This window comes from Ischnura elegans, chromosome 4 (genome assembly GCF_921293095.1).
Source record: "Ischnura elegans chromosome 4, ioIscEleg1.1, whole genome shotgun sequence".
In the NCBI taxonomy this organism is placed as follows: Eukaryota; Metazoa; Arthropoda; class Insecta; order Odonata; family Coenagrionidae; genus Ischnura; species Ischnura elegans.
The window spans coordinates 17,063,950-17,086,111 of record NC_060249.1 but is presented as its reverse complement, the minus strand read 5'-3'; the positions used below and the strand labels follow the sequence as shown (position 1 = coordinate 17,086,111).

At 35.7% G+C, this 22,162-nt stretch overlaps 1 protein-coding gene across 1 annotated transcript in view; it reads right to left on the bottom strand.

The window, feature by feature from the left end:
* Positions 1-3,749: 3,749 nt before the first annotated feature.
* The window catches only part of LOC124157230, a 126,797-nt gene continuing 108,384 nt past the window's right edge, over positions 3,750-22,162 (bottom strand). Inside the window, 14 exon segments of the mRNA XM_046531791.1 lie at positions 3,750-5,148; positions 5,927-6,098; positions 6,269-6,403; positions 6,977-7,133; positions 7,252-7,461; positions 8,935-9,140; positions 9,312-9,424; positions 10,289-10,405; positions 12,010-12,235; positions 12,648-12,784; positions 12,865-12,993; positions 17,688-17,820; positions 20,489-20,614; positions 21,935-22,047. Of these exon segments, the coding sequence (XP_046387747.1) occupies positions 4,944-5,148; positions 5,927-6,098; positions 6,269-6,403; positions 6,977-7,133; positions 7,252-7,461; positions 8,935-9,140; positions 9,312-9,424; positions 10,289-10,405; positions 12,010-12,235; positions 12,648-12,784; positions 12,865-12,993; positions 17,688-17,820; positions 20,489-20,614; positions 21,935-22,047 (2,179 nt within the window). The 3' untranslated portion in view covers positions 3,750-4,943.

The following is a 22,162-nucleotide window of genomic DNA, read 5'->3' as shown; positions in this document are numbered from 1 at the left end:
AGGAGAGGATGATGAGAGTGGATGTGTGAGAGAGAGGAAGAAGATATAAGAGCAAGAAAGAGGAGGGATTTTTTTTATCCCTCTCGGGGCAATAAAAAAAAACAAAGCACCAGTCCCACCTCCTCCAAGTCCCAGGGGACGATCGGGTGCGAGGGTTAAAATCCTTTCGCGGTACCGATACTATTCCCGAACGCCTTGCACACATCCACCGCGAACAAACCCTCCACGCCACCACCCATATAACCACCGCTCACGCACAAACCAGCCCAGATCCATACAATCCTATGAGCGCATTTCTCTCGCCTTCAATTCTTCCCGCCCTTTCCAGTCTGAATGAAGCTATTTCCGCCTCTTGAGACTACCCCACTCCAAGGAAAAGGAATGGACCAGAGAAATGTGTCTTCTTTGGAAATTCGCTCAACACAACCATTCTCCATTTATGCGTTCCTCTGATAGCACATTCGGAGCTTATGGGCGATACGTCACACTGCCTTCATTCCTTCGAATCCCACTTTATTTTCGCTTTATTCGGGAGTGTTTTTTTTCTTTGCTGATTCGAATCGTTTCAAGGTCGTAGCCAGGAAACATATTCTTGGGGGAAGGGGGAGGTGATTTTGGAAGTGGTTGATTTTTGGGCTTCGAAGGATAAAAATTGACTTTTGAGACCAAAACACTCGAAGACGCGAAGAAATTGTAGATTTTAGGGAAATACAACCTAACATATGATTGCTTTAACAAAATTGTATCCATTTGTCAATTTTTTCGGTAATATTCATGGTAAAAGAAATCAAAAAACACTGCTATTTCAAAAAATAGTATAATGGTGTCCACTAGTTTCATCAGCTTAGCGTCATTATCAAGGCAAGTAGATTTTAGGGAAATACAACCTAACATATTATTTCTCTAATGTCATTGAATTCAATGGTAATATTTTTCGGTAATATTCATGGTATACAAAAATTGAAAACGAAGTACTGTTCCACAAATTATTTAATGCTCTGTACTAGTTTCAGCAACTTAATATCATTATCAAGGCAAACAGGAAGCTAAGCCTTTTAAACTAGTTCACTGCATTAAATTATTTGTGGAGCAGTACTTTGTTTTTGCTTTGTTCTACCAATGGTTTTACCTCGTTCCACATCGTTACGCCAAATTCACTCGATTTGATTCATTCGGTAAGTTCGCTCTTTTTTCACACAGAGGTGCATTTGGGCATTTTTATTTTTGTATGTGACAATATTTAAATATTTATAATTTATTTTTATAATATAAAGCTTCAGAAGCCTGGTCTAAGCCACTGCTGATCCAATGCGGAATCATGCGCAAGGAGAAGCATGCGCAGTCTTAGCGGAAACCTTCCATTACCACAGAACAGTGAGGGTGAAATGTATGGGTAAATTAGAGGAAAGAAACGTAATGGAAAGTGGACACATAGCAGGTGGGATGCCCAACAATGCTCCTCGAGTTTAAATGGGATTCGTGGCTGAGCTACGTAATTCAACTTCAGAAGAGGCTACTTCTGTCGAAGGGGCTACTTCTGGGAGAAAGTGAATTTTAGACTAAATTATTAGACTTTTTAGAATTAGACTTTTCATTTTAAAAATTTGAAAATATTGCACTCAATCATAATGATTGTGGCAGCTACATATTTCGCCATTTAACTTTACAGCACAAAAGAACAGGTTGTTTAAATTTTTCAAAAATAGAGATGAAAATTTTTGCATATTTGATGTTACTGAGAAGAAAATTTAGGTTATAATGGGTTAAAGGCCAATTACTCAATCCTGTGTTAGTTATGAAAATCGTGAACATTAGCTCGGAGGGACTACCTTTGCACCCACGATGGCTGATGCATGGAATATTGATTCTTCCAGCCCCAAAATTATCTATGTAGAGGATATACTCACGCGACTATGCGTTGATTAATGCTAAGGTATGGCGACTACTATAATCACGTGTGCCCTAGCATTTAGCCTACCGTAATTCCCCTCCCATACATCAAACGGAAAGCATAAGCCACTCTGCAACATTGGAAGTGGACGTGTCGATGGATGAAAATCATTCAATGTGTCCCTTTGCCCTCTCACGCATGACAAACTAAAAGAGAACGCCAAACCTCGATTTCCTGTAAGGTATAGTATATTGAGCAATTACTGAAGGAATACCACACATCACTGACACTTTGCATGGTTGTATTGATAAATTAGGAACACTACTTTAGAAACACTACTTCCAGGAAAGAAAGAAAAAACTGACTTACCTGCGTTGCCGACAAGTAGTCAAGTATTGATGCTGCATGCATCGACAGCAAATGTTGAAGGGTCCATAAGTCTCCTCTCATAGTCCATTCCGCGAAGATTAAGCAAGATGTTCCTCACAAGTATTTGCACTCAGATAGTTTCAGTCTTTCTCTCAAGTACGTCAATATTTATATAGGCTCTACAATTGATGGCAGAGACGAGAATAGCCCGCGTGAAGAATTCGTCCAACAATCTCCATGTGTTGCCCTCAGGTCACTGAGAGTTGTCCCTAGAGGCATCTAGCAGCTAAGATATTATATGCAATCGAAAATTATCTCCTCATGAGTACTTCACTGCAACAGCTACCTGATGACAGGAATTCACAATCCTAAGTTGAAACGATGTGCTTAGAAGAAGATTCCACTCTTCTACAGTGACAATAGTTGCATGGAGGAATCACTGTTAACCACCTTTAATTGGACTTTTCGTGTTTCAACTTAAAGTTCTTCCTCTCCGTGATAACAGTCAAAATCCCGCCTTTGTGCGTGAATTATTTCGTTACTCCAGCGCTAGCACAGGTAGTGCGATGATGGCAGGTGACAAATCATTTTAATCACAAATTCACAAAATAATAATTTGAGTAATAAATTTGACTCGCAAATAAACGAAAAGAGTATAAAATTTCCTGATACGATGTATACATTAGAAGTTAATTGAAGATGAAGCATCCCAGAAATGATATCTAGGAAGTTCTCGAAATCTCTCCAATCAAGCAATAAACGGAGACTTAAATTCAGCGAGGTGATTTTCCTGATAAGGAATTAGATCATTAATACTCTAGATTTATTAAAAGAGTGTGTAAATGTTTTTTTCAGTAATAAACAAAAGTTCAGGAAATTTTGTGATATCCTGAATGTTTGAGCATGTAAAAAAAAGACGATTTCTAGAAACACAATTATGAAAAAATCACAAATACATGAAAGAATATCATGTTAGACATAATTTAAATAATATGGAAATATTCGTTTGATGCGGCTTTACTACTTTGTACTATCTTACATATAACGTTTTTGGGCGTAAAAACTGAATTATTATCATTATGAAAACAGAAAATTAAGGCAAAATAAAGTCATGAATGTTAAATTTTGCTATGATAATCAAAATTATATTTGATTTTGTGTGAGAAGTGATTTTGATAAATTTTATTCCTATTTTTAACAACTACGAATCAATCATCGTGAACTCGGTTGGAAATAGTCCACAGCCTTCGTTGAAATACCAGACAGATATGGAAAAAGAATTAGCTTGCCCGAGAATGATTCTTAAATACTAAAAATGTTTAATGTCTATGCGTTATATTTAATTGGAAGCATTTAGTGTATAGCCCTCTTTATCGCTTATTTACATGACAGTAAAAGCCTCCGTCTATCTTCTTCTTTAAGTTTTTATGGGACTCTCTTCTCTTCTCTAGGGAACTCTTCCCTCCAACTCTTAAAATGATATGCGAGCGATGTTCACATTTCCTTTAATATATTAATTTTTTACAATATTCTGACACCATTCACTGGGCGATACAAAGTTTTATCAAACAGATTATTATTTAAAATAAAGGATTTTTTATCTGTTTTCAACATATGCCGCTGCATTTAAGCACTGCAGCATTTCAGTCTTGACTCGATTTCTAGGGTCACATAATAACATTTGAATGAGTGTCACTATTTGAGGCAGGAAACATCAATTTCACCCGTCAAAATCACTTTTTTTTTAAAGTCCGTGTGACCACTTGAGCCACACTTAGAAGACACATTAGGCACTCCATAATCCATGTACGCCTGGCTAACACGTTTCCCACGATGAAGGGTTTTCTTTAGTTTATTGCCTAATAATATCTAAAGAGGATAATTTGCATGTAACACTGCTTGAGGCATAATATTACATTATAAAAAACAATTCCTGTAAACTCCTTCGTCGAATAAATTGAGCAGTTTCAGGATGCTCATTTACTTGGCCGTAACCATTGGGCGTATCCAGGGGTAGTGGTCGCTTAGGAAGTTCGCTTTGAATGGGAGCGGACTGATACGTTACATACTCTCAGCCTTCAAGAAGTCCATTGAGAGCCACGCTAGTGATCATTTTAATCACCTAGGGACACTACTGTCCACCCAGCACTACTTATAGAGCTCCCAAGAATCAAGTTTTATAGGCCGGTTCCTAGAAAAATTAACATTAAATTAACCACAGGGAGCAATTATATCGATATTAAACCAACAATGACGGAGTACATAAAAAAAGCGCAGAATCTCATGATGTCAATGGGAAAATTGGTGTGGAGTTCGGTCAAATTTGAATTTCAGTGACTTTTTTCGAACGTTCAATGCTATAAGCATTATTTCGTGCAAATTTCATTGTGTCTTTCGTAATTTTTAGGAAATCATTTTATTGAAATTTCCGCTAATTTTTCTCTCAGCAGGTCTTGAGGCTCATGATCACTAATTTGGGTGTGGGATCTTCGAAACAGGCCCATACCAACTTCAAAATATCCCATCGTTACGACAACTTTGCGTGGGCAATTTTATATCGTGGCAATCGCTAAGTCATTAATTCTGGGTGTATCTTGAACATCCTTAGCGCTCACTCCCCCTGAATGCGCCAACTTCTCACAAATGAGCATACAAGGCACACTGTCATCGAACACTCCAAGGACTACGCCATCGTAATCCCTGAAAACAACAAACTTCTTTCATATAATACAATGATATACAGAGCAACAACAGAGAGATCATAGCGCCAACAAACACTTCCTTTTGATTGACTTTCGGGGGGATCTGCGGTTCTTGTATTTGCCAATTCGGTCTGAGATTTCCATCTTATGGAATATTCTGCGGGGGAATTGGACAGTGATGACAACCTGTAAAAAAATGCACATTCAGATAACATTTATTCGAGTACTTACTATACTTGAAATGGTTAACACTTTGAGTGCCGGCCGCTAAGTTTAAAGCCCTACTGAAAAATCCAGTCAATTTTACTAAATTCACATTTTTTTAAACATTAGCATAAAAAATTAATTTATATCGATGTGTATTTCAATAAAAATGGACCATGCTCTTCTATATGAATGAGTTGAATAACATTTATTGCTAACTTTTAAATATATATTTTAATAATGAAAACCAACTGTTTTTTGAAAAAAAGTAGCAACAAATGATGTACCGCCATAAATGCAATTATTTATTTTTTTACGCTCAATTTGAACTATTTAAACCATGGAAATCATAAAAAAGCATAGTTCCAAGAATGTCATTCAAAATCCTGGATGACAAAAAGGGTCACTGCACCCTCAACGAACGGTTCTTTCCTCCAAAGAATTTTCACACAAAGAAAGCTGAGATAAGGGTGCCGGTAGCTGTCCTCAAGACATTAAAAGGACTCTTTTTCCATCGAGCAGTTGATTTTTGAAACAACAGAACCAACATTAGCAGTAAACTGGAAAAGTACCATGGGCGAAATATTACAGCTTGACGCAAACAAAGTCAATTAAATAGATAGACGTAACATTACGTCTATGGCAACCCTCAGGAGAATAATATTACGGCAATAATATTATGGCAATCCTCAGAAGAATATTACGCCCATGGCATGCAAAGTGTTAATGACAAGTAGTCAAAATACATTGAGTGACTCACTTTATAATGATATTATTTTGCCTCCATTGAAGTATGAATATTTTCTTCTTTTGCTTGGGACAAAATGTGTGCATAGTTTTTCCAATGCTGTGCTCCGCTATTTGGGTTATGTCTCCTTGAACCCCAATATCCCTGTACTGAATGATTGTGACATTCCACACGTTGCAAGGTTCTATAAAATAAGACATCACGAAAAATAAAGACGACGAAGATATAAAAAGGCACCAATTTTAAGCTCATTGGTAGCAAGGTCTCCAAACTGTGATGAATTTAAGCTTCAACCTTCACAAACTTATTCACTTTAAATATCTCCTTATAATTTTAAATTAATGGAGTACTTACTGTTTTCAGATGAGTACATTTCAATCGTCAACTGCCTATCGATTTTGGAATGTAATAGCCAAGTGCATGACTCATGGTAATAGTTTCTTAAAGCAGCAGGAAGTGCTTTCATTTTAGTTTTCGAGTCGATTGAACCTGGAACATAAATTTATTGCTATAAAATGAAATAAAAGAAAAAAGTAGATAGGCAACTAAAATCTCAAAAATATCTTTCATTTTTATAATTCTATCATCACAATACATTTTATTCGTTATCGTCTACCACCATTACCATACGGTAATAATTTAATTTTATGATGATAATAGATATTTTAAATAAAATTGAGGTTTTTGAGAAAGTTTGGGAAGCGAGATCAAAAAGTCCGTCCCACAGCACATTTATTAAATATTTTCTACATTCTGACGATATAAAGTTGCCTAGCAATTGTTTTTAAGATATTTTATTGCCAATGGAATACGATGAAAAATAAAATAATAAAAAATTGTACCTGCTGTAATTTCATCAGAATAAAACCAGGTCATTTTTGAATAAAAGATCCGTTAAGAGAATATTATCCGTATCAATATGAAGGCATTGCATCAAAATACTGTTGTATTACTTGAGTTGTAAAATACTAATAAATCAATTCGCATGCATTAATGTTGCACTCGTCTTGAAAATTGTAAATTATGCAGTGGCTGATTTTTAAATAAATTGCGTTAAATCACCTGATGGCTCAGTTCTTATCTTCTCTCCGCATGAATTTTCGTCATCGAATCGAAATGTGCCCTTGAAGCCAAATCCTCTTGCAGTCCAATTGAAATGCGAAACTCTGTACTCGACGAGGAGACTGGTAGTACTCTTCACAGCAATTGGCATCACATGCTGCAAAGAAAAATTTATTATAATAGACTGAGTACACTTATAACGGCGACGTCAGAATTATTTACTCTGAACCTGGTGCAATCGTCTTCGCCAAATTTAGAGCGAATGAAACACTCACGTGAAAATCACCGCAAAGGCAGGAAACCTGGCTTCCTGAGCCGTCTGCGGCGAGAATCACCATGTGGTCCATTTGCTATAACGGGATGGAGTTTGTGATACATGAGCATCCACCCCCAAGGTCTTCATCCATTATACCCCCTCCACCATTCTCAGTCTGGCAGCGAGTGTTGCAATGTGGATCGTTCACCAGCCTCTCCCCCGATGTAACCTTTCGGGGTGATAAGTTATAAATCGTCTTGTGATTGTTTTTTATATGCATACCTTGTAAAAAAACTAGGGATGAGTCGATTCCACTTTTTTCGATTCCGATTCTTTCAAATCGATTCCCGATTCAGATTGCATCGATTTCTTATTCATACTAAAAGGTGGGACATTGATTATTCTTCGGCAGTTCTATTGGAAAAACAAATAGGAAATACGATTAAGTGGCCTAAAAGGTATAACTATTAAAATAGCATTAGAAAAATAGAAAAATAGAATTAGTGTTTTAGTAATATAGCCTCAGCTTGAGTAAAATAATAAAAACTGTAACTGTTACAGATATAAATTGTTAACTTAATAATTTACTGTACATAATGACTCAGGCATGTAAGTTTGCATTTATGCCCCAATGTTAAAATCTATATTCGAAATATTTATCTTCCTGGAATCAAATTAGGCCATCGAATCTCGATTTCAAATCCGTGCCCGAGAATCGGTGGAATTGATCACCGATATTTGAAATAGAATCATCCCTAATAAAAACACATGACTGAATTTAAATGACATGTACTATTTGTCAAAGATGACTCCTCATAGAATGCGCCACCCACGATATAAGAGTAAATTTAACTTTTTCTTTGGCCGTTTGTAACTATAAAGCCAAGATGTAAATTCAAGCACCGTATGACAGGGAAGGAAAGAAATTTAAAGGCAAATTATGCGTTATTAATTTGCACTACACGAATAGCTGTCGTGAAGCGCCGGGACTGTACGATCATTCGCCTTTACCGTGCTTAAATTTTGATCTTCAAATACGTTGCATTCACAAATAATATAATAATGAAGTAACTCATTTTAAACGCGACAGAATGTAGTACCACCTCATTATTTAGAAATTCAAATTTCACCATCAATCCCTTAATGGTGGGTATCCAATCTTTCTGATCGAAGCAAAAATTTAATAAGGTAAAGAGTTGAGAGGTGGTATAAGTTCGTACTATTTCGTAGAAGGATAATAACGAGAAATGACAATCCTCTTTTAAACCGCTGAATGCAAGAAAAACATTCCAAGAGCAGAGGTCGAGTAATTGTTCGAACAAAAGTAATTTTTCCTTGCATCGCATAATTTTTTGAAGTTACATGAATAGTTATTTCACTGTATATATAGTAAGAAGCGTCCATTTATATTTCCCATTGCAATCACGAAGTCGTGTAAAATTTTATTAAAAATAAAATCGTCATAGTTGGTAAGTTGGATAAAAAGCCTTTAGATGAGTAACTTATTATGTGGTAATTAAACACCCATTGAGCAACTTACAAAACAATTCTGAAATTTTATCGTTTGTTATAAAAATCGTGATTTTTATATTTATGTAGATTTCAGGAGTTGTGGAGGAATACTACGAGAATGGCTAAAAGTGTATTGAAGAAGCCAATTTGGTTGGGCTATTACCATTTTCCGCACAGTCAAACTAATTACCTTTAGTGTTATGGTTTGGCCTTGGGTAAGATCAAATCTCTGCGAACATCGCAGAGGTCCTTCAACATTCCTTAGAAAATGATGCGAACGACCTGATACAGGTTCAGCGAAGGGTTCCTCCTTTTTCGCGACCCGACCTTTTCTTTTAGCACCATCATAAACAACATCACAGAGAGTTGACGGCTGAAGAGCACCATCCATACGTTCTGAAAAAATAAATATTAAATATTCTGAGAGGTGTGCAAATTAATAGAGTTATCTCAAGATTTAGCCACAGAGGATGTGGGAAACATAAACAGGTAGAAATAAGGGGAAGTATGCCTGTGGAATCAAAATGATCTACCTCAATCAGATTAACATAGACCTGTAATACGTACCGTCGTGAAAAAGGAAAGCACCTTCGAGATATTCCATGGTTGGGTCAAGCACTTGATGAAAGACTATGGTGAGTACGTTTCCAGTAGATATTGTTGTTTTTTGATCGGATAAACTGTAATGAGAAACAATGCATTCAACACACATAATGTTTTTTAAAGATTCGTGGTAAAACACTGGAACACATTACAAATGGATTATATACAGTATAATCATGTTATTCATAGGTGTATAATTATATCAGTGGTAAAAATGAAAAAATGCGTACAATATAAGCGGTATTTATAGTGTATTGAGAGGGTAGTAGAAATTTTACGGTAATTTCCTACACACGGTCTTATTTTCTATTGAAACTAAATATATAATTGAAAATGGAATATAATTATTGCCCACAATTTCAAAGCTCGGAAGAGACAATCCATGACAATTGCGAATAAAATGTCTAATCTCAAATATGATCTAACACTTCAAAAATGAATGGGAACAGTTGATTACTAGCCTGAGATTCTTTGCAATTAAGAAACGGTTTATTAGATATTTTTTTCTCAATCAGCACATATTTTTCAATAAAGCAGTAATTGGCTCTTTCAAATATATATTTGATGGTATTTGATGCATTAATGTATCAAATACTAATTTTAAACGGGCATAGCAAAAACTTTAATTTTTTTATTTATCTTAAGCAAACTATGCCGGTAATAAATGGCTTTTGGAATGTGGTGGCGTTGGGGGAGGGTTTTATGGCCACTAGCCTCGAGTAAAAACGCAGAATGATTTTAGATAAGACATTCAGAAACTAAAACCCCGCGTGGTATGAGGCGGCCAAGGCAAAGTAAAGCTCCCACACATTTAATCTCCAAATCAATCCAACCTCCGGCATGAATATAACCGGGAAATTTGATAATTCTCGTAATACGACCAATTCATTTTATTAAATTATCCGGAACAATAAGGAAAACATATATTACTAGTTATTTACCTCTCTTGTCGATCTTCAACACTTCTTTTGTTGGGACTGCATATCTTTTGCACACATTTACTATTTTTTCCCAGTTTTCCATCGAAGATTTCAATCGATGATTCACAGTCCGGTGCTCTGGAAAACAATATTTTTGACAAATTAATTTTATTGTGCGCGTCAATTTTTAACATTTAACCAAGTTTAATTCTCGGAAAAGAAATTTATGTTTTCTCCGAAGCAGCTACTCCAATGCAGGATTAAAAATATAATAAAGGAACCAAGGATGTTAAAAAACTGAAAAAACTATTAGAAAAACGATATATTACGCAATCGATACATTGCAGCATTGTGCGACTAATTAGAGAATTGAGAATATTTCGGCAGCAGAGAAATGGAATATTTTCAAAAGCGACGGACTAAATAGCTAAAGAGAACATAATGACAAAAAAGAAAAGAGGATTATTGGAGTTATAGAGGATATTTTTACATTCCTTTGTCCGGACAATGTTGAAGTGGGTTTTCACCTAAAACTTTGCAACTTTTGCTGCGTTCACGTGCACAAGAAAAAATGTTTCTAATCCAATTGCACCCAGCCCCACAAGAGATGTGTCGGCAGTTGGCCTATTCAATGTACAATCTTCTCCACGAGCTTGTAAATAATGACGTTGCATATTGGAAATATTTTGCACAGAAGTAAGAGTGTGTCGTGATATAGGTTTATACGTGTTACAATAAAATTTTCGCCAAATTGACTCTAACGCTTGTTACTAATAATGCAATTTTATGCCTAAAATTTTTAAGCGAAAATTTTCCCATGTTTGAGTGAATTTTCAAAAAGTTGATTTTCAAATAGGTTTGCACCTTAGGAAAAACTTCTGCACGGGCACATATCGTGACGAATGTCTGTCGTGAATGAGTTAGGTGGTAATCAGCATGAGTGAGAGATAAATGAGGGACAGATGCTTAGGAGGCAGTGATGATCCATTCAAAATAGAATCCTGGATCAGGAATTATTTGTAACGATGACGATACTCACTTAGTATCCATACGTGTGATCGGACAATGTGTGACCCGGTTCCAACGAAATACTCGGTTTCAGCGGTGAGGCATTTTTTATATTACTATAGTAAAGCTAACTTTTCATTTTATAATATTTCGTGAAAGTCAGCGGCAAGACCGTTCAGGCGTAGATACGATAAGGTTACATAGAATGTTCCTGCCTGCAAAATCTAACGTTTTTGGTTAAAACTTGGTGCGTCAGAACAATTCTAATAATGGGTGTATATGATTGTTTATATTATTAATATTAAAAGTTGGAGAAATGCCTGAGCAAATATACAAATTAGATATTTCATTGATATTATTACTATTTTTAAATAGATAAAGCCTCATTAGGGCATATATATAACTACCAAGTTTCAAGGAAATGTAGCAATCCTAACTTATCGGAGGCCTTCCACGCAGTCCGCCGTATGGGGATGATTTCAGTGGCAAATATTTCACGGAAAACTTACCGAACTCTCAGTGATACATATTTTTTTAGCCGGCTCACAAATCATAGGCCTTTTCAAAGAATTTAATGCAAGATACGAATAAAAAAGGGGCAAATCAAACTGCCATAAAGAATAAGGGATGACGATATCTGAAAACATCTTAAATTTAATTTTAAGCAAAAAATACTGCTAAATTTAACTACTGCAAATTATATATTGGATTATATTTATAAAAAATTTACTTACCTTAAATCAAAGTTGAACAGAGACATGTAAACTTTATCCGAATTTTTTCCGTAAAAAACCAGTTTACAAGTGATGGGAACGGTGACAGATGAAGGACTTTGTGTTGCGAACATCTGAAGACCTTTGGTTCTAGTATCGAATTGGCCTGATCTTGTTGTATTGCCGTAGTATACAAAATCACAGGTAGTATTTGGCACTCGACGAGGAAGATTTTTTATTTCATCCACTGAAATAAGGTAAAGTAATGATAAAATTATCAAAGCATTTATTTTAACAAGGAAATCTTTTAAAATGCCCTAAGAAGTACCCTTAGAATACATGTTCTCCTATAGATTTTAGATGATAGTTCATTTTACTGCCTCGCAGCTGGTAATTACTAAAATTTTACATAATTTATACACTAAAATAACAATTTCGGTTGATATTTTAACCATACGGAAATTATTTACACTTATATTATTACATTATTGTTATATCCATAATGTGAAAAATTTCATAAGAAATAACAGTTTTTAAGATTAAACCCCAAAAAAGCACATTCAACATTCTGAACCAGTACTTTGCTCTCTAAGAACGCAGTTAGGTGGTCGTAATGTTGAAAACTTGATGTTTTTAATTTAATATTTTCTTAAACTTACTTAAAAGTCCAGAATCCGCTGGTTTTGTGGACGAACTAGTAGGCAACTCTGTTACTGGAGGATCTTCAGGTACTTCATGGAATTGCAGCCTGGCCTTGAATCCGTTATAATCATAAGGTGGAATTGGTGGGCCGGATCTAAAGAAAAATGAAGCCGGTTAAATGGAAGAATAAAATATTGGTGCCATTCTGACTAGAGGTTGATAAAAGTCAATTACCTGAATTCTATGAGCATGTTTGGTCCAGAGAACTCGAGTTGAGTTTTACGACTGCCGCAAATTTTCGTCATCACCTCACTGGATGTGGTCGATCCTTTATGGATGGCAATGTAGTCAGTATCACACTGGCTGAAATGCAGAAAATCATGCATTTATAATACAGTAGATTGCGATTAATGGGTCCACCGGTTACTTGGGGCAGCCGCTTAATTGGGGCAGATTTTGAAGAACAGTACCCAATAGAGGAATATCCTAGAATATTCTCCGCTTAATTGGGACAACATGCCGCTTTATTGGGCCATGAGTCGGCAAAATAGACTTTATACTCGCGACGAAATTAAATTTTTTTCTTTTCAGAATACTATTTTTTTATATTTTCCTCCTTTGATTTACTCTTATTTTTCACAAACGTTCCTATTCTTGCCCTATTTTGAAAGTTCTTGTTGCTATACTATCCGCAAGAGGATAGAACTTTTCTTTAATAGGACTTACATTAGTGAAAGACATTCATTCAGCGTTGCCCGAGGCTGTGAAAAATATTTTTAACTAAATTGTTATAATTCTTAAAAAAATTATGATAAATTAACTAAACTAACTAAACTAACTAAACTAACTCGCTTATTTATGAATCAAAATAATAGTGCAATAAACTTATGTTGCATTATAAACATTATTTAGTCTTCTTTATAATATTTCAACGTTTGTTTATGCCCATATACCGGATAGTTCGCCTAATTGGGGCAGCCGCTTAACTGGGGCAAAGTGCACAAGTTCCGATATGTCCCAGTTAACCGGAATCTACTGTACAAAAAATACTTCATCTTACTCCACTCGGAACTTCTAAAGCGAAAAATCTTGTAATTTATAATAAAAAATGTTTAAATATTATAACTTTGGGCATCATCACCACATATATATTTTATGATTTCATCGCTTCAAAAAATACTGACGGACTAATTTAACGAATGATGAAGTAATATTAAAGTTTTAGGGGGAAAATGCTTTCAGAAGCATTGTATTTTGCTTCAAAGGCTGTCACATGTCATATAAGAGAACGTTTCACGTCGTAGTCAGTTTCACAATGTAGTCAGTATCACACTGGCTGAAATGCAGAAAATCATGTATTTATACTACAAAAAAACTTCATCTTACTCCATTCGGAACTTCTAGAGCAAAAAATCTTGTAATTTATAGTAAAAACTATGTAAATATTATAACTTTGAGCATTATGACCACGTATATATTTTATGATTTCAGCGCTTCAAAAAATACTGACGGACTAATTTAACGATTGATGAAGTAATATTAAAGTTTTAGGGGGAAAATGCTTTCAGAAGCATTGTACTTTGCTTCAAAGGCTGTCACATGTCATATAAGAAAACTTTTCAGTCTACGTGCCCTCTAAAATAAATACTTATTATAAAATACGTTGGCCTAAACTCCAGGAAATATTATAACATGTAAATACTTATTCTGATATTCAGGTGCACCCAACGCTACTAGCAAAAAAACACAAATTTTCCGGGCCCTGTATCTCAGCCTACAGGGTTAGCTGGTATTTGCATATTCATTGACATCCTTAAAAGTTGACTTCATTCTTAAAGGTAGTTACCACCATCATCTTAACCATTGACAGAGAACTGTTTCATTGCTCTATACTGGATTAAATAAAAGTTTTTCTAGTGATTCAATAAAAAAACGTCGTCGTTCTTTATTCGTCGATATTACACTGGAGCTTCAATTTTAAGTGCGAGTACACCATTGAAAATATTACATTCCGTATGATATGGAATTAATTAATTGGTGCTTTATCCAGTTCAGATTCTAAGCTGTACTTAGCCCAAGTATTTTCTTAACATTCTTCCATCATGGAAATGAGCTCCTCTGATATAATTTACTACAGAGAAAAAATTTAAAGTTACTCATTTACCAAGGAAACATTACTTAACTGTTATGATTAATTGGTACTTTGCACTTTTTTGCTTCACCCGATAATTTTTCTTAAGCATAAAATTCTCAAGCGAGGCTCTCATTTTACAATGCTATAAATTTTAGCATTTTAAGGGTTTAATTGGGTTGAAATGTAGGTGATGTATATTAATATTTTTTTTCATAAAGTCACGGAGCTAAATGCATCATTATTATGTTGCTAACTTGGAATTCTTGGCGGCCAAGTACCGCTAAGTCTGTTGGTAAATAATGTTTCATTCTCTTGGCATTGAGGCACATCATAGCATATCAGATAATGATCAAGCACATGAATAGAGCTAAACCAGGACATTAATAACCGCTAGACTACGCTCATGTCTGTGGTACCCCAAGAAAAGTAACTGGCTCCACAAACCTCAATGTTTGGCATTGACACACCTATTACTTAGTCTGGAATGAACTCGACCTTCACCTATAAAACTTACCCTGCAAATGATAGAGTGAAGGAGGTTTAAAAGCAGAACCAAACGATTTTCCGTTAAAAACATTTTCCGGTCACGGTCGAAAGAAAAAGACTTCTGCGAGAGAATGGATGTAAAAATAAGCCATTCCAGTCAAATGAAAATGCGAGCCTATCTTCGAAAAAAAGGAACTTCGAGAGAAAGAAGGTCAAAGTCTGAGCAAAGAAAGAAGCTGAAGAGGAATGGATTACACGTGCTGACACAAGCGTGGCTTATCAGGATCTTAAGAACGCCCTCACTTGCCACTATTTGTCCTTCACCTATTTTTTTCTGCCATCCATTGTGGGCCCTCATATTTTTATTTCAAATGCCACCACTTCACTCCTCCATGCCTTATTCTCAGATAGTTTTCACGTTTATCGGATTTGCAATGACAACGAGCTTAGCACACCGGCGAAATGTCAAGAATTTTCCGATAGTTTGTTCCCTTTATGTGAAATGTAACCCGATGCAGGAATTTAATCATTGACTACGAACATAAAAATACTAATGTTTAACAAAATAGCTTGAGTTAGAGGTGAAATATGAATTTAAAAATTTGATGCCACAACTATCAGTAGTTTTTCCGTTATTATGACAGCAGTTTTCAGTTAACTTATGAAGCGAAGAGATTGCGATTTAACATGAAATGAATTAGGGATTTTAATTAAAAAGATTACAGGGCTTTTCCCTAAATTATATTGCTGTGAACGAAAGTACAATGAAGCGTCAGTTTGCAGGAAAGATAGCGTAACCTCACCTAGTTTTCGATAGAGAATACATGAGGATAATCTCATCCAAATTTTAATACTTTGATTATCCTAAAAATTTGATTTTTTTATCGATGGTCAATTAATTTTCTACAAGTTGTCATTAAACTTATATTAAGTTCATATCGACATTATGTAGCTATTCTCTCAGAAATACGATGAGCTAAACATTTATGACATTCTAACATGTGTAATTGGCATAGCGATTATCTGTGCTAAAATATTTACCATAAGCATGATACATAATGAAATATTGGAAAAGTGAAATACTATTATAAGTGAAGCAAATAATAATATTTTGTGTGTAGCATAATGAATAATCCACAAAGATATCAACGCATTATCTATTCTTGTTCCATTTCACGCTCATTACTGCAAAGGTCATTATAATGTGTGGTGCTTAATTGAATATAGCTGCTGGCATAACGGTAGCAACACCATTTTGAATCTCTAATCGCTCATTAAAGTGGAAAATGAGCTTATCTCCATTGAAATTTCATCAGATATGGAAATTGGATACAAAGCTTGGCAACGTTATACATCGTTTGGGTACATTATTCAAAAGTGACGGTTAGATCAATATATTTAACTTTTTTGGCTCTGTTAAAATATTATGGGAAAAATCCATTCTACTCTAGCTCTATTAATTTATAATTAAATTATAATATTTTAAAGTATCATATAAAAAATGGGAATACGACCAACTACTTAATACTTAACCAGAAATGTAAAGAATCTGCAATTTAGATAAAGCTTTTTGGAAGTCTGTACAAAAAAGTATTCGATTATTTTTTGTTTTTTTCAAAGTGTTTGTTTTCTTTTATACAATTTTTAGTTAAATAGTCGTAATTGATGCATCATTTTCAAATGTTCATCTTTAAAAGCAAATTTCCACATTCAAAGGTGAAAACGAGATGTAAAAAAATACCCGCAGTCCAACAGAACAGAACTTTTTCCATAATATTTTTTTACAGCAGTGGAAATCCCTTAAAAAACATCATTTTTTAAAATATTAATGAACCTAAAACAATTATTACAATGAAGACGACGCTTTAACATTAGGGACTAAGAAAAAAATGAAGTGCAACATAACACGGCTATAAGAACATGGGTTTCAAAATGACACCCTCCCGGCATTCTTGGGGTATGCCAATTTCCCGGCATTCTAGTGCTAATGCAATGGGAGCAATGTATTTTATTTGATTTAAAAAAATTTATTTAATTGAATCCAGTTTTGAATTTAATTGAATTTAATATAAATCCAGTATAATTGACACTGCCTTTCGTCAGAATCTTTGAGAGACACTCAAGTCTTTCTGCCATTTAAACTGTTTTCAGAGTCATCGTTGCTGTTCTTTTGCCTGCGCCTATTCCAATCTCAAGCGTAGTATAGAGTAGCGTAGAAATGAAAACAGGCGTACTTATCCCTGTTTCTATTCCCTGATAGATAAACTAATATTTACATTAATAATATAAAAGAATAAAATATTTCTTGATATAATAAGGATGAAATATCCAACATGGATCTTGTAGTACGTCTATGACTATAAAACATACCAAATTGGAAAAGAAACAAGCTAGAAGGCCTATTTTCCGAAATCAAATGATGACTGATTCTACTTACTTGTAAGGTAGGAGTAGACTCGTAATAGTTAGATTAACACGCGTCCTACTTGATGACGTCGTCACCAAATACTTGCAAACAGTATTTGCTGGATAAACACCAGGAAACCCAGGACTGGCGAGTACACATCCTCCTGAAAGAAAAGGAGCACAAAAATTCACGAATTAAATCGCTAATAATTAGTGCAGAATGCCTCACATATACCCCGCAATAGAGAAATATGTCTTTAGGCCAGGATAAACGATTCGCTAGCTCGGACACATTGATTTGCAAATGCATTTACGAGAGAATGAACGCGGTTTTACGCCGCGTAGCCACCCAAATTGTGCAATAAAAAAATGTTCCATTCCGATCCACCAAAACTTGCATGCAACAGTGTGTTGTGTAAGTGGCCGTATAAAGGTGAAACTGTGAAATATGCATTGAGCCATCAGCTCAATTTTAATTCCGGCTGAGAGGTCCGCAGAATCATAAAGTTTAAGAACCCCATCCACGTAATTATCTCTCAGAAAAATTCCAATTCGCATGAGACCTTACCTTCAGTTAGCAATGCTTTTGAAAGCGGACGCGGTAGGGGGACGTTATCGGCAGGGGAAAGTTGGAATTAGGAACACGCTGTATGCCCTCTCGTCAAGTGGGACTTGTATGCAGAAGATTCGTCTGGCATGTAGGCGCTGATAGTTTACTTGAGCTGCTCACGGACGGTATAATTCGAAAACCTTCCTCATAACCTTAGACCCCAAGCGGTCTCAGAAGAGATTACCTACGAGCGAACATCACCGCCCACGACCTTAGCAATCAATTTTCTTTTGATCATTTTAAGCATTTTCCTGCAATAGAGACAGAGGTGCTGCTTTGACTACCTCTTGGCATACTCGCGATATCAGCCACTTTAACGCGAATAGCAGTGGGCGAGGGAAATTTATTAGCTCAAAACTTAACTTCATTATTTTTTCATGGAAAATCAATCATTGCTGTTGCCAAAAAATGCAAAAAAACACGGTAAGATGTCACTGAATATCGATGGGCTTTGGATAAAAATGATGTAAAAAAATATCTTGCATTGAATTTTGAATAAAGGCTAACGTTATCGTAGTTATTGGTCAATATTAGTTTATTATTAACGATAAAAACGCACCACAAAAATATTAATACATTATTATAGGATTACAGGGTTAAGAAGAAATTCATCTACAAATTTTCTAACTCAAACCCAAGAAGGGATTTTTACAAAAAACAAGTGTTTCATACATTATTAAAAATTACGTCTGGATTGTTGAATTTTTTTGTGAGTTCTTTCATCCCTCTTGAATGCAAAATAAAAAGTTAATCATATGGTAATGAAACTTGTTTTCGGAAAAAAATTATTTTACGCGGTGTGAAAATATAATAAGGACGGTGAGCTAAGTTCCTTGAAATAAGTTCTTCTGTTTTTCAAACTCCTCTGTTAATAAACTATTGGAGGTGAAGAACACTTTTGGTCTCGATATTTCCTCTACGAGGCAGTCTCATCCCGTAATTAAGACTCAATATTTGTCGCGGCTGAAAGAGGGACTTGCTTATACTTAGATTGTCCCGGTTAAAATGGTGGCTCGTTGAAGGTGCAACTTTGCTATTACGGCCCAGTATGTAAGCAGAAGCCACGAATAATAAACTGGAGGATTCTCTAGTTGGTCACTGTAAGTATTTTCTATGCGTTACGGGTTTATATAATGGTATGGTATGGTATTTGGAGGAGGCGACCGACAGCTGTGGTCATTGGCGCCATGAGGGAAAGGTAGGTAAGGAAGGGTGGAGAGAAACCTGGCGTCGGCATTAGCCTGCTCTTTACGAATGGCGCCAAGGGGACCACGGCTTAACGTCCCATCCGACGGACGGAGTGTTGCGATTGAAATACCAACATTCAAGCAGGGATCGGGCAGTCTCTGAAAATTCTCTGCCGCTGCCGGGATTTGAACCCGGGCCCACCGGGTGGGAAGCCAACACTCTAGCAACCACACCAACCCGATCCCCAGTTTATATAATACGGGTCGCTACTCGCGTCGTTGTGTGCTTTGTGATCGGAAATTCACGGGGAATTTAGCAAGGATTAGAGCTGCTGGCCAAAATTCATATTCATGATTGTATTATCTAACATATCAATAACTTATTCATCCTATTCCTCTCGAGTCTAAATACTCTATTGATAATATCGCGAATTAAACAACAGAGGATTCCTCAGTCGGTCACTAGAAGTGTTCTCTACGCCTATAGCCCGTCAGGTTTATATAATATGGGTTACTTTCCGCGTGTATGAGTGCTAAGTGATCCGGAATTCGCGGGAAAGTGAGCAATAATTCGAGCTACAAGCCAAAATTCATATTGGTGATTAATCTGTCATATGTTTAACCTTATTATCCTAGTCCTTCTAAGTTTAAATACTCTTTTGTAAGTAATTCGAATAAAAATTACGTCTAGATGGCTTAATATTTTGTAAGATCCCTCCTGGATGAAAAATAAAAAGTGATAAAAATGGCAATGCAAATTATTTTTGGAAAATAAATCAATTTATTTTACGCGATGTGAAAATATTAAGATGTGATATAAAAATGAGTGAGGTTCGTTCTTAGTTTTTTCAAGTCCATATTCAAGCTTTTCACTCATCGTCGCACCACGGAAATTTTCTAGCACTGATTAAATTGCGCCTTAAGAGGCTACAAATCAAGCTCACGCGGGACGGACTGAGTCCTCCCATATGTAGTCCCTTTGACTGTAATCTATGCGTTGGAACTTTAAACTTTTCCTCCCTCTCTCTCTCTCACCTTCTTCATTTGCTGGGTCCTCGCCCCCTCCTCCCTTCCCTTTCCCCCTGCTTCCCCTCCCGCCCCCGCCTCCCCCCTTGCCAGGCTTCATCCGACACAGGTGCTCCTGGTATATCCAATCGCACTCTGAAAAGGAAAGCGGGAAAAATGGAGAATGAATTACCCTCGGAGAAAAATCTTCTATATTATTTCTACTGTATAGATACCTTTTTCTCAACTTATACGCAACTAAACTCTATAAATGAGGTACCAAAATGCACAGAATTTATCAGAGAACATGCGACGGCATATCTTACTTCCTAAATATTGCTATTGTTTCCTAAAATTGGTTTTTAATTTATATTTAAAAAAACGGTAAATATTCCTGGCGTTAACGGCGCACAAACTGATACATTTGTTCATTTGCAACAATATCTCGCATTCTTTAAGTAACTTTTATCAAAATGCGGCTGATTCCACATTCAAGTCTCCTGTTGATACGCAAGTATGAGTCATCATGTGCGTTTAACAGAGGATAGTGTAATTACTTCCAATGTTGTGTTTAAAGAGGTCCTCTGACCTCAATTTGTACATGAACATTCCAATTAAATTTGTTCATAAGATCCTGCCTTTTTTTTCTACATTTTAAAATTAGAAACGCGCCTATCCCTCTGTGGACCTGCATTGAAAAGAGCGGAGGAAGCCCGCTGGGAGTGGGTGCAGCACGCTCGTATAGCCTAAATGAAAAGAACTCACAGCGCATCTCCTCCAAAAAAATCCATAAGGCCCTCACCATAGTTATCCCTGATACGAGAGAAATATGGATTTCCTTCTTTGAATTTGAAAACACAGCAACACATTTTACATATGCTTAATCCATTTATGCCCAGGAGATTTCTTTCTAAAATTTGACTCTCGTCATCTTGTAATCATTCCACCTCGTTTATTAGCAAGGCGCCATCTGATTCAACCAGACTAATTAAATCCTAAATATGAACATTAAATCTACACGAGACCATCGCGTGGTGGTTTCTGAATAGTTTATGACCAGCCATGCAAAAGTGAGCAAAAAATGCAAATATTTGCTAAAATAATCGAAATCACTACCATACCATTTAATTAAGGCTCTCTTCTGTCATATTCAAGTAAGAAATTGAATAAAAACAAATAAAAAGTATTTATGAATTTTTAAAGTACTTATTACGTATCTGATGATGCGTCTGGGCATTAATAGGTTAAGAAAGATAAGATTTCATAAAGAGAAAGAAATTATTATTCAGCAATATATGTTAGAAAAAATGTACTCAAATTAAAATTTTCAAAGCCTTCATATTGAGGGGTGTAGTTTTAAATTTGATATCAACATATTTCGACTTGACTTTGTCTGTTATATCTGCTGACAGTGATGTGGCCGACTAAAAATATCATCGGAGTCATACAGATGATCAATATATCCTTATTCGTTACCTGTATTGTCCACTTTTCTTCCGCCTCGGTTGGCAATGCCCAGTGTCCTGTGGTCATACGGAGTGAAACTGAAGTACGCGAAAAACTGCGATCGTAGAGTAGGCTCTTCAACTCTATAAAAATAGTTAAATGAGTACATTAGAGTTTGCTCTTCTAACTCCGATATATCATGGTAATAGGTAGGTACTTACTAATAAATATCATCACTACGTCTATGGATTCACGAAT